The following is a 13,206-nucleotide window of genomic DNA, read 5'->3' on the forward strand; positions in this document are numbered from 1 at the left end:
TTTTTGTGTATGGTATATAAAAGTGGTCCAGTTTTATTTTTTGCGTGTAGCTGTCAATTTTTTCCAACACCATTTATTGAAGAGACTGTCTTTTCCCCATTGTATATTCTTGGCCTCCTTTGTTGTAGATTAATTGACCAGAAAACAGTATTCTTAATCTCAGGGGTTGCTTTCTATATAGCTTCCATTCCTTCAAGTGACCCTTCACTAGCATTTATATGGCACCTCTTTCATTTTTAAGGACTTTCCCCCAAAGACCATTTTAATATTATATTTGAAGTCTTTAAGATCAAAACATCAGATTATTTGGTGATTTTAAAGGAGATTCTATTTTATTTTTTTGAAGTTTCAAGTTTCAGATCTTCTCAGAGAGACAGGGAGATGCAGTAGAATATTTTGCGGTTCTAGGGTTTCCTGAGCTTTTAAAACACCTAGCACTATGTTCATTATTTGCTAAGTTCCCAGTAAATGATTTTTTTTATTTCTAGTAGTCAAAAGTCCATTTTGTTGCCACAACTATAAAACAATAATAATGAATGTTTGTACTTTACACAAATCAGGCATTGTTCAATGTACCTGCATGGATTATGTCATTTAAGCTTCCTAACAACCCCATCTGATGAGGACACTAAGGTATAAGAGGTCAAGTAATTTGTCACAGCAGTCAGCAGGTGACAGACCCTGTAATTTATTCAAAAGCACAATATGTGTGTTTAGGTCACAGACATTATACTATTCCTTTCTATTTTGGAATAAACCAAATGAAAAAAAAAGATTTAAATATATTTGTTAATCTTAAGAAATTGAGAGCTTAGTGAATGTGGTGAAGAGGGAACTTGTGTAGAATTTGCTCCTTATACTCTATAATAGTGCATGAATGAGGCTGCTTCTGAATGCTAAGTCTTCTCCAGTGTTTTTTTTTTGCTAAAGGCTATGGGAATAGAGGGAGGAGGGAGAGGGGGATAAAAGCATCCTGAAGTAACATTTTATGAAAGTTAACCAGAAATTTAAAATAGATACAAATATCATATGATTTCATTTATATGTAGAATCTAATGAACAAACTAAACTAACAAGCAAAATAGAGACAAACTCAGAGAACAGGTTGACAGCTCTGGGGTGGGAGGTAGTTACTGGGTGGAAGGATTGAGCAAAAAGGGAAAAGGACTCATGGACATGGACAACAGTGTGGTAATTACAGGGGACAGAGGGTATAAGTGGGATAAATGATAATGAAGAAATACAAAAAATAAATTTTAAAAAAGATACAATATTTGATAAGACTCAGTTTGATTTCAGTAGCTTAATCTTTTGGTTTTTCTTCATCAAAGCTTCTATTATTTTTTTCTTTTAAGTTAATATGAAGGAAAGTCTGTTTTCCTTTCTTACCTTCTCTGTGTACTCCTTGATTGTCAACCATGTACCTTCAACCAGTTTCCTTTACAACAGGAGAAGGAAGATGTCCCTGTGGAAATGTCCAATGGGGAACCAGGTTGCCACTACTTTGAGCAGCTCCGTTACAATGACATGTGGCTGAAGGTTGGCGACTGTGTCTTCATTAAGTCCCATGGGCTCGTACGTCCTCGTGTGGGCAGGTGAGTGTTACTGAAGTAGAGGGGATAAGGTTGGTTCTGAGAGATGTGAAGCCAGTAAAAAAAAAATTCATCCCTCCCTAGCTGGTGTACCTCAGTGGATTGAGCCAAGTTGGCTTGCAAACCAAAGGGTTGCCAGTTTGATTCCCAGTGTAGGGCACATGCCTGGGTTGCAGGCCAGGTCCCCCAGTAGGGGATGTGTGAGAGGCAGCTACACATTGATGGTTCTCGCTCGCGCTCTCTCTCTCCCTCTCTCTCTCTCTCCCCCCTCCCCCTCTCTCCCTCTTCCCTCCCCCTCCTTTCCCCTCTCTAAAAATAAATAAATAAAATCTTTTTTAAAAAATTCATCCCTCTTTAGGATGAAGACAAAAGTTTCTCCCCAGGTAACTTACCCAGCTTTCTCTCACACTGCACTTCCCCTGCTTTTGCCTCTAGCCATACTTCCTTCATGAAATCTTTTTTTTTTTCCTTCTCCTACCATTTACTGAACTCTCAACCCTGAAATCTCCCTGCCCACTTCATATAGTAAACTCCTTTAGCTTAAATTTGAAATGGAATGTCCCTAAGGGGAAACCTTCTATCCCCTCCAGACTGGGTTAGGTCCCCCTGCTACACACTCTCAGAACACCATGTATTTTCTGCTCCTTGGAGCACATATCACGTTATATTATTCTCAGGTTCTGTACTGGACTGCAAATGCCCTAAGAGTAGAGACCCTCTCTTTTTGCTCTCCTTTGTATCCTCTATTTAAAACATAGTACCTGAAATACAGTAAGGGCTCAGATATTTGAATGAACAAATAAATGGATGAGAGTATGGCTGGATGACATAAAACAACAGTAAAGGAGTCAAACACAGGAATGGGCAGTTGAGGATAGTGCTTAGGAAGATTAGTTGGTTCCAAGAGACCTTGGTTTAAGTCCCAGCCCTGCTAGTTTCAAATTTTTTGCAGATGATTTACATCTTTGAGTCAGTTTCCTTATATTTGTTTCAACATTCACTAATCACTTATTATACACCTCCCATTTGTCAGAGTCTAAGGCTGCATAGTAAATAAAAGAGACAAATATCCTGATTCCCATGGATGTTTGATGTTTGTACTAGTAGCAAGACAAGGAATAAACATCATGAATAAGTAAAGTGTATAATATATGTCATGTTAAAATAATTTTTTCCTCTCAAATGAATAGCCAAATGTTCATTTCTCTTTTTCTAAGTCTCTTCTCATGTGCTTAAAGGGAGAAAAAAAATCAAGGAAATTGTTTTATCAAAACAACCAATGAAACTCCTCTGCATATTAAGTTTTTGGTTAACGAAATTTTTGTTAGATTAATCCTTCAAGAATGAAGCTCATTAAAATGTTATTTTAATGGAATTTCTCTCTTTTTTTCCCTCCCAAGAATTGAAAAGGTATGGGTCCGAGATGGAGCTGCATATTTTTATGGCCCCATCTTCATTCACCCAGAAGAGACAGAACATGAGCCCACAAAAATGTTCTACAAAAAAGAAGTGTTTCTAAGTAATCTGGAAGAAACCTGTCCCATGACGTGTATTCTGGGTAGGTATTTATGCCATTTCATTTAACCACATTCATTCTACAACAGTTGATTAAATATTTCTGGGCTAGGCACTGTTGTAGATGCTAGGTATGCAGCAATAAACAAACTAAAGTCTCTACTCTTTTAGAGACTTACAATGGGGCAGAGGTTGTGGAGTCAGTAAATTAAAGTGAAACATATAGAACATCAGGTAGTAGTTAGGACTATGAATGAGAATAAAGCAGAGGCAGGAGGATAGAGATTAATATTGAGAGGAGATCTTGTTTTAGGTAGTATACAGTCATCAAAAGCCTCTCTGATAGATGACATGCGAATAGAGCCCTAAAGGCAGTGGGGAAGAAAACCATTTGAATATCTGAGATTTCACTCCTTTTAGTCACAGCAAACACCAAATGCAAAGACCTTAAGGCAGAGTATTTGGGCATGTTTGAGACACAATAAGCAAGCTGGGTAGTTGGAGCAGGGCAGGGGCATGTGGGAGGGAATGAGCCTTCTGAAATAGTTAAGCACCCAGTCATGTTAGGTCCTGTAGACAGTGCAGAAATTGAGTTTGGAGAAGAAAGGAAGTCCTGCGAGGGTCTGAGCAGAGAGGTGATGTGATCCCACATATGCATTAGAGGAATCACTATGGCTGCAATTTGGAGAATATGTTGTAGGAAGAGCAGTTAAAAGACTTTTACAGTCTCTATTGGACTCTTAACCCTAGTAATGTTATTGTCTCATTTCCAGAAATGTGAAGGACTCAAGTTTTGGCTTCTGTTCCATCTTCCTGAGTATTACAGTGACATTCTGTTTCTCAGATGTAGATATATGCATCATACATTGCCATCAGTTTCAGCCTTGATTGTTTTTGGTGCTGTGAATTTTTTCAAACTTAAATGTGGTAAAAATGTCTGAATGGTCTGGTAGTTCAACACATTTTCTTCCCCCCACCCTGCAGAGAGGGAGCAAAAGCTAGTGAAATGAAAACCTTGAGTTTCTGCAGCAGAGAATATCTCCCTTGTAACTTGTGATTCATGTTAAAGCAGTGTCTTAGGGCCTTACTCTCTATTGTGAACTCAGCCTGGACTCAAAGGGAGCATGCCAAAGGTGAGACTGAAGTCTCCTTTGGTTAGGGCAACCATATCCCTTACTGCTTTTTAGTTTTTTTCTTAGTGACTAATCTGGAGATTACCTCTTAAATTTATGACAGTCTAGTTTGAATTAATACTAACTTAGCTTAGTCTTCTATACAGCTCCATTTTTCCTGCTTTGTGTTGTCAGGAATTACCTCTTCATAGTTGGTGTGCCCATTTACATAGATTTATAGTACTTCTACTTTATTTTTTATTTTTCAATTAGAGTTGATATACAATATTTTATTAGTTTCAGGTGTACATCCCAGTGATCAGACATCATATAACTTACTAAGTGATCACCCCCAATAAATCTCATACTCATCTGACACTGTACATCGTTATTAGAATATTACTGACTATATTCCCTACGCTATACTTTACATCCCCATGACTATTCTGTAACTACCAATTTGTACGTCTTAATCCCTTCATCTTTTTTACCTATCCCTACCATCTGGCAGCTATTAAAATGTGCTCTGTATCTGTCTCTGTTCTGCTTGTTCATTTATTTTGTCTTTTAGATTCATATTGCCATTTTGTTGTTTATATTTTTCTTCTTAAAGAAGACCCTTTAATATTTCATGTCATACTGGTTTGGTGGTGATGAACTCCTTTAACTTTTTCTTATCTGGGAAGTTCTTCATATGCCCTTCCATTCTAAATTATAGCTTTGCTGAGTAGAGTATTCTTGGTTGTAGATCCTTGCTTTTCATCACTCTGAATATTTCTTTGTACTTCTCTGGCCTGCAAAGTGTTTGTTGAGAAATCAGCTAGCTGACTGTCTTATGGGAGCTTCCTTGTAGGTAACTAACTGCTTTTTTTCTTGCTGCTTTTAAGATTCTCTCTTTGTCTTTAACCTTTTGCATTTTAATTATGAGATATCTTGGTCTGGGTCTTTTTGGGTTCATCTTGTTTGGAACTCTCTGCACTTTCTGGACTTTTATGTCTATTTCCCTCACTAGGTTGGGGGACTTTTCTGTCATTTTTTTTCAAATAGGTTTTCAGTTTCTTTCTCTCTTTTCCCAGGACACCAAATGTTGGTATGCTTGAAGTTGTCCCAGAGGCTTCTTATACTATCCTTATTTTGGGTTGTTTTTTTTTTTTCTTTTTGCTGTTCTGATTGGATGTTTTTGCTTCCTTATATTCCAAATTGCTGTTTTGATTCTCAGCCTCACCCCCCTACTGTTGATTTCCTTTAAATTATTCTTCATTTACGTTAGTGTATCCTTTATTTCTGACTGGTTCTTTTTTATTGATTCCATGTCCATTTTTATGCTATTGAAGTTCTAAGTTCATCTCTTCCCCTAAGTTCATTGAGCATCCTCATAACCAGTATTTTGAACCCTGTACCTGGTAGATTGCTTGTCTCCATTTTGTTTAGTTCTTTTTCTGGAGTTTTGTTCTGTTCTTTCATTTTGGCCATGTTTCTTTCTCTCCTCGTTTTGGCAGCCTCTTATGTTTGTTTCCATGTATTGAGTAGAGCTGTTGCATCTCCCAGGCTTGGCAGAGTGGACTTAGGTAGTAGGTGTCCTACAGGGTCCAGTGGCACAGCTCTTCTGTTCACTTGAGCTAGATATTCCAGGTGTGGCAATAACCCCAGCCCCTGTCCTGTGTGGGCTATATACACCCTCCTGTGTAGATGAGCCTATCAGTGGGAGGGATTTACCCCCAGGCTGATCAGCTGCAAGGACTGGCTTCGACCACTGTGGAGGATCAGCTGTGCAGGGGCCTACCCCCCAAAGCAGGACTTACGTCAGTGGGGCTCTGGTGCCTGCTGAGTCTGCCCCTTGACTGTGAGTGAAGTGGTTGGATGGTGCTTCAATGGGGTCTGATGCTATCTACAGGTTGCCACTGGCTCAGGGGCCTCCTGGGAGGGTTAGGCCAAAGTCAGCTGCTGCTTATGTTCTTCCTGGGCCTACCTGGTGTGAGCTACAAAGCAATCTGAAAGTGACTGATACTTGTGCTGGGCTTGGAAGTGTCTGGGAGAGGCCAAGCTGCAAACCAAGGCAGGCTGCTGCTAGTGCCTGCCTGGGGCCAGTTAGCAAGAGGTACAGGGCATGCCTAGGCCATAAGCTGTTTGAGAGATTTTAGGAAAGTCTGAAGCATGAGCCAATCCAGGCCATTCATATGGAAGACACTGGAAACAGCCTGGATGGTCCTGAAAGTTGAGTAGGGCGAGGTCTCAGGGAGTCCCCAAAGCAGGGTGAACAGTGATAGCCAGGTTGATGGAGGCTCAGATACGGTGCCCGCCTGCAGGCTCTGTGGGGGAAAGGTTCAGAAAAGAAAGAATGGCCTCTGCCAGCACTTCTGTTTGGAGAAAGCTGCTCCCCCAGTTCTTGCCTTGATGCCAGACAATTCAGTTCCTTCCTCTTATGTCTCTGGTGCCTTTGGAGCTCCTGCACCAGCACTGAAACTCAGAGGGAGTTTGTCCACATATGTCCACGTTCAGGTTCTTCAACAGGAACTGCCTGGGACTCCAGAAGCTCTTCATCTCATTCAGCCACAATCCCACTGGTTTTACAGCCAGAAGTTATGGGGACTTCTCTTCCTGACACTAAAACCATGGACAAAGAGGCCTGGTATGAGGCTGGGACCCCTCACTCCTCAGGCAGTACCTCCACAACCGAGATATCCCTCCCAGTTTTTATCTGTCACACATTGGTGTGGGACCAGCCCATTCCTCACCTGCATGCCCCTCCTACCAGTCTTGATGTGGCTGCTGCTTTATATTCTCAGTTGTAGGACTTATTCCAGCTAGATTTCGGGCGGTTCTGAATGATGGCAGTTCTGTAGTTTAGTTGTAATTTTGATGTGGTTTTTGGAAGATGAAAGTACTGCATTTACCTACGCTGCCATCTTCACTGGAAAGTCCATGAATTTCTAATTATTGCTTTATGCATTTGTCTTCAAAATATTATTGGAGAAAAAAAGAGTTATAAACCAAAAATATAACATTGACTTTTATATTTATCTGTATAGTTACCTTTACTGGTGTTTTGAATTTTTTTGTATGGCTTCGAGTTATTGTCTGATGTCCTTTCATTCCAGCCTAAAGGACTGACTCCCTTTAGTATCTCTTGTAAAGCAGCAGATTTCCTCATCTTTTGTTTGTCTGGAAATGTCTTGATTCCTTTTTCATTTATGAAGAATACTTTTGCTGGATAAAGAATTCATTGACAGGTTATTTTTTTTGGGGGGGGTCATGTCTTTCATCAGTTTTGGGGAGTTTTTGACCACTATTTCTTCAAATATTCTTTTTGCCCCTTTCTCTCCCTGTTCTCCTTCCAGGACTCTCATAACTGTTCATTTTTCTTTATTCTTCTTGCTGTTTCTCAGACTGATAATTTCAGTTGACCTGTTTCAAGTTCACTGATTCTTCTGCCTATTCGAATCTTCTGTTGAACCCTTCTAATGAATTTTTCATTTTAGTTGTTGTACTTTTCGGCTCCAGAATTTCTGTTCAGTGTTTACAATTTCTGTCTCTTTATTGGTATTATGTTTGGTGAGATATCATTCTGGTTTTCTTTACTTCCTTGTCCCTGGTTTCCTTTACCTCTTTGAACATTTTAAAGGCAATTGATTGAAAGTCTTTGTCTGGTAAGTCCAGTGTATGGGCTTCTTTGTGGACAATATCTGTTCATTTCTTTTTATCCTGTGAATGGACCGTACTTCCTTAATTTTTTGTTGAAAACTGGACAGTTCAAATATTATAATGTGATAACTCTAGAAATTAGATTCTCCCCCCCCTCAGGCTTTGTTATTACTGCTAATTGTTGGTTGTAGTTACCTATTTAGCGATGTAGTGCAGGAGCCCCAAAACAGGGAGCTGCATAAGTGTTTGTGATATCCCCAAAAGAAACCACCAGTGGACATGCCGTTTATTACTCACTTACAGGGGCGTGCACCAATGGCAGTGGGTCAGTGTAAGAGAGACTGTACTTCCTCCAGTCTGAGGCTTGTTAAAAGGGGTCCCAGATAAACGAGGCACTTGTTCTACATGAGACTCTAACCTGCATTACCTCATTGTGTACAGGCAGAAGGAAAAGATCAAGAAGCAGTCACAGGACAAGAAGCTGCTCTCAAAAGAGATAAGGAGGGAGTTACAATCCATTCCGAAAACAATACACATTCCTTCTGGCTAGGGGCCTCCTGGCCAGCCCTCATCATGGGTGTTGGGAGAACCACTTATTGACCCCAGAAGTGACTTTCTAAACTATTTTTTTAAGATTTCATTTATATATTTTTTTAGAGAGAGGGAAGGGAAGAAGAAAGAGAGAAACATCAAAATGTATGAGAGAAACATCGACTGGTTGCCTTTTTCATGCCCCCATCTGGGGACCTGGCCCACAGCCCAAGCATGTGCCCTGACCAGGAATCAGACCAGCAGCCTTTCAGTTCGCAGGCCTTATGCCCAATCACTGAGCCACATCAGCCACAGCTAAGCTATTTAAGACCATGTTCTTTGTTGTGTGTGGTCTCTAAAGTCTTTGTTCTGTTGGCTTAGTGGCCAGCTATTGATTTAACAGAGATTTTCTTAAATGCTTGGATCAAAAAAAGAAAAAAACAAAAAGGAAAAAAACCCTAAACATTCCCGGTCTTTGCAACTGGGTACTGTGTCTGTGTTGCAGCACACCTTCAGCACTCAGTGGGGGAGTTTACAACTCTGCCTTTGCCTTTACTTCCTGCTTGCTTGGGGCTTGACAACCAGCCAAATCAAGAGTTTAGAACCTTCTCAGGTCTTTTCTGAGTGTGCACCCTGACCATGACATGAGCATGGCTTTCTAGATTCCCAGGAATGTATGGAAGCTTTTCAAAAGTCACTCCTTAGCTTTTTCTTCCCAGGCTTTCAGCACGTCTGCTGTTTGCCCCAACTGCAATCCTTTGCCACAGCTGATAGCAGCTGGTTCATTTGCTTTAAATGCTTTAAACAAAAGTACCAGAGCCACTTCTCTGTCCTTTGGAATTCCAAAAAAGAGAGAATTTCATGTCTGGTGAAATGAAGGCAAGCCTTCTGCGTTAATTCTTCAGGAAGCCACCCCAAAAGTCAAAACATACAACCACAATTCTTTGAGAACAAAGACTGCTGTGCTCCTTCCAACACCAGAAACTCACACTAAGAACGCAGCTGCCATCTTCAGGATTACCACTGAGTCAGAAAGGGACCGGGGGTTGGGGGGGCGGGCTGTTAACATGCCACAAAGCTCTTCTGCTGGGTTTCATCACTTTTTTTTCCTCAATTAAGCATTCATTTGGTTGCTGTAAATTTTTGGCTATTTTCCAGAGTTTTGATAATGTTGATTCTATAGTTTCCATTAGCTTTTCTCAGCATTTCTGTGAAGGGATGTCCCTTGGATCTTCCTACTCCACAATTTTCACTTACATCACTTGGAGTAATTTCTTTTTTGTAGATTCCTTATTAGAATGTGTTGCATTCTATAACTTGTAAATTAGTTTTGTATCCAGGACTTCATTTCTTTCTCACCATGACACTGTACACAAACGCTAATACACTCAGAAAGGTGATGTTGCTCTTTAAGAAATGGGCCAGAACTAAAAGCTAGATCTTCTCACTTTTACTCCTGTACTGTAATTTGGACAGTTCTGAGAGTGAAAGTAGGTGCCAATAATACTAGTCAGGACAAGAGGCATACAGTGAGATGTATGGTTACTTCATCCTGAGGTAAACCCCCCAAAAATGTATCTGATAATTACAAAATGGGATTTTATCCCAATTTTTGGATTTCAATATCCACTTCCCAAGGAAGGAAAAGAGGCTTGGCACATTTTGTTTTGACTTTAAATGCAAGGAAACATCTTTCTTTTTAATTAATTTCTGTAGAAAATAATAATTTAAAGTGTTTAAACTTTAGAGTATTTACAATTTTAATGTGTTAAGTGTACACTGCTGAACGTAAATCTCATTTTTGTCTCTGAAACAAAAGATTTAAAGATACTTAGGGAAGGTATAATTGTTTTCATCTATGATATAGACCTGGTGGGTCTATTTCACTTAGGAGATTGCCCGCTTTTTCTAACTATTCTACGTATGCTCTTTTTTAGTTCTGTTTATAGAGTTGTCTTCAGTAACTTAAATGGTAATCAAATGGCCACAGAGAAGTTTTTTGGGGAAATGAACATGACCACACCTAGCAGAGTGCTTCTGCCCTTAGGTATTTTGATGATAAAATTTCCAGGAACTTGGGCTCCTGAAACATATCAATTTCTAATTTATTTGCAGATTCTGCTTTCTTCATAGTAGATTTTTTTTAATGCTCTACTAACAGAAAAACTGTTAAAATGAGAAAAAAAGGGATTTTTAAATATTAGGAAAAATAAAAATTAATTTTTGCAAAGACATTTTAGGTACATAGATCCAAGAGACATTCAGATAAACTATTAAAATTAATAAATGAAAATGTCAAGATAATCTGTATTTCTATTTACCATCAATGAGTAATTAGAAAATTAAAATTTAGAAATATGCCATTTACATTAAATACCTAGGAATAAGTTTTTAAAAAGATGTATAAGACTCCTATACACACACAACTGTAAGAAAATTATTGAAAGAAATTTAAGAATACGTAAAAATGAAGTGATCCATCATGTTTATAGCTGGAAGACTCATTATAAAAATGTCCCCAAATTTATATATAGACTCATTGCCCTTTCAGTCAAAGTCCAGCAGGTTTTTATAATTTTTTTATGCTTTATTAAATGATGCTTTCTAAACTATCATCTTTCTCTTTCTTTTGAGGGCCAGTCAGGGCAGAGCCACCACATCCATTCTGAGTCCACCAGTCATTTTTACTCTTTAGCTGAGAGAATTTTTGCTCTTTCCAAATCTTTATTTTTTCCTTCTATGAAATAACAGAAAATATTATTCCCTTCCTTCTCTGAATTGAAAAGCCTTTGGATTATGTTAGTAAAGTATTTTCTAAGTCCAAGGCAGTGGTAGTAACAAGCAATTTTAAGCTTGTTTCTGACCTATTTTTACATGTTTTACGAGTTTTGCTAAAGTGTTAGTTGTAAACACTCCTATTAAGGGTCAAGAACAAACTAGGGATATCCTTATCACTCTTATTGACATTGTTCTTGAGGTACTAGCCTGTGCAGTTAGAAGTAAGAAAGAGAATTCTGAAATAAGTAAATTATTTATTTTTTTATCCTCACTCAAGGGCATGCTCACTGATTTTAGAGAGGGGAAGGAAGAGAGAGAAGGAGAGGTGGGGTGAGAGAAACGCTGATGTGAGAGAAAAATATCACTTGGTTGCCTCACACACAACCTGACCGGGGCTGAACCTGCAACCTGTGCTGCATGTGCTCTGACTGGGAATCGAACCTCTCTGATCCTTCAGTCTATGGGGAGGCGCTCCAACCAACTGAGCCACACTGGCCAGGGCAGGAAATTAAGTAGATGAAAATATAAGGGAATCAATTATGAAACCATGAACACACAATAAAAGAAATAAGATGGTTGAGTATAAAAGTAATAATAAATCAATTTCCTTAAAAGATTCAACAATAAAAAGTACAAACTTGGGATAAATTTAACAGTATCTGTGTTACATCTGTATAAAGAATGTTTTAAAATGCTACTTTTAATGCCTTTAAATGGGATCACTTGAACAAATTGAAAAGCATACCACGTGCTTGACTAAGAAGTCTCAACATTATAGAGATATTCATTCTCCTTAAATTAATCTTTAATGTGATCCCAATAGATAAACCAATGGGGGTTTTCTTGTGATAAAGTTGGGACTACATAAACTGATTTTTTAAATCATATCAAAAAATAAAATAAAAACAATCATAGGTTGCGGGTTTGGTCCTATTCAGGATGTGAAAGTCAACCAATCAATACTTCTCTCTCACCACCCCCTTCTCTCTCTTCCTTCCCCTCTCTAAAGTCAATGGGCATGCCCTCGAGTGAGGATAAAAAAATAAAAAGAAAATTCTGAAAAGCATAATGAATTGGGGGCGGTCCTATCTTTACCAGATATTAAAACATTATAACACCATAATAATTATTTATATGATATATGAGTAAACAGATTATTTGAACAGAATAGAAAGTTTAGCAGTAGATCCAGGTATAATTTAATTTATGATAAAGGTGGCATCCCAGATAAGTGGGAAAAGATAGAAAAAATAGCCATCTGGAAAAAATAAAGTTGTATCCATCAACTTTAGAATAAATTCCCAGATGAATTACAGGTTTAGATGAACATAAAATGAAGCAGCAAAGATACCAAAGACATAATGGGAAAGAAATTTTGATAACCTTTGACCTAAAACCCAGAACCCATACAAGAAAAAGATTTATAAATTCAGTTATGTAAAAGTTAAAATGTTTGCATAACCAAAACTGGCAGAAGCAAAGACAAATGACAGCTTTTTGTTTTGGGGAAAATATTTGCAGTATATTTATAGACAAATACCAGATTTCCCTTGTATGTGAAGAGCTCTTATAAAACAATTAGAGTCTTGGCCAGTGTGGCTCAATTGGTTGAGTATCATCCCATGAAGCAAAAGGTTGCTGGTTCGATTCCTGGTCAGGACACATGACTGGGTTGCAGGTTCTGTCCCCAGTCAGGGTGTGTTTGAGAGGCAGCCAACAGATATTTCTCTCTCACATGGATATTTTTCTCCCTCTCTGCTTCCCTTCCCCTTTCTCTAAAATATAAGTAAAATCTGGGGGTGGGGGGTTACAGGATGGAGGGGAATAAAAGGGAGAGAAAAATGGGACAATTGTAATAGCATAATCAATAAAATATATTTTAAAATAATAAAACAAAAAAATAAAAATAAGTGAAATCTTTTTAAAAATTTACATATCAAATTGTCGAGTAGTCAGATTTCTGTTACTAGTTAACAAAACATACAAAAGCAACATTCACCCACTTTGTGTTGGGTTTATGCTATGGAAGGTAATTT

The 13,206-nt window shown here is 38.5% G+C and overlaps 1 protein-coding gene across 44 annotated transcripts in view; it reads left to right on the top strand.

Annotated features, from left to right (window-relative positions):
- Positions 1-13,206, top strand: part of PBRM1 (polybromo 1) — a 121,058-nt gene that overhangs the window by 89,643 nt on the left and 18,209 nt on the right. For 28 of the 44 annotated variants that reach the window (XM_053929296.1, XM_053929310.1, XM_053929319.1 and 25 more), the window contains 2 exons: positions 1,450-1,595; positions 2,993-3,150. In XM_053929296.1, coding sequence (XP_053785271.1) covers positions 1,450-1,595; positions 2,993-3,150 — 304 coding nt within the window. Of the gene's footprint in view, positions 1-1,434; positions 1,596-2,992; positions 3,151-13,206 lie in introns of all 44 variants that reach the window. The other 16 variants (XM_053929292.1, XM_053929290.1, XM_053929309.1 and 13 more) reach the window with 1 other exon arrangement.

Source organism: Desmodus rotundus, chromosome 8 (assembly GCF_022682495.2).
Source record: "Desmodus rotundus isolate HL8 chromosome 8, HLdesRot8A.1, whole genome shotgun sequence".
NCBI classification, from domain to species: Eukaryota; Metazoa; Chordata; class Mammalia; order Chiroptera; family Phyllostomidae; genus Desmodus; species Desmodus rotundus.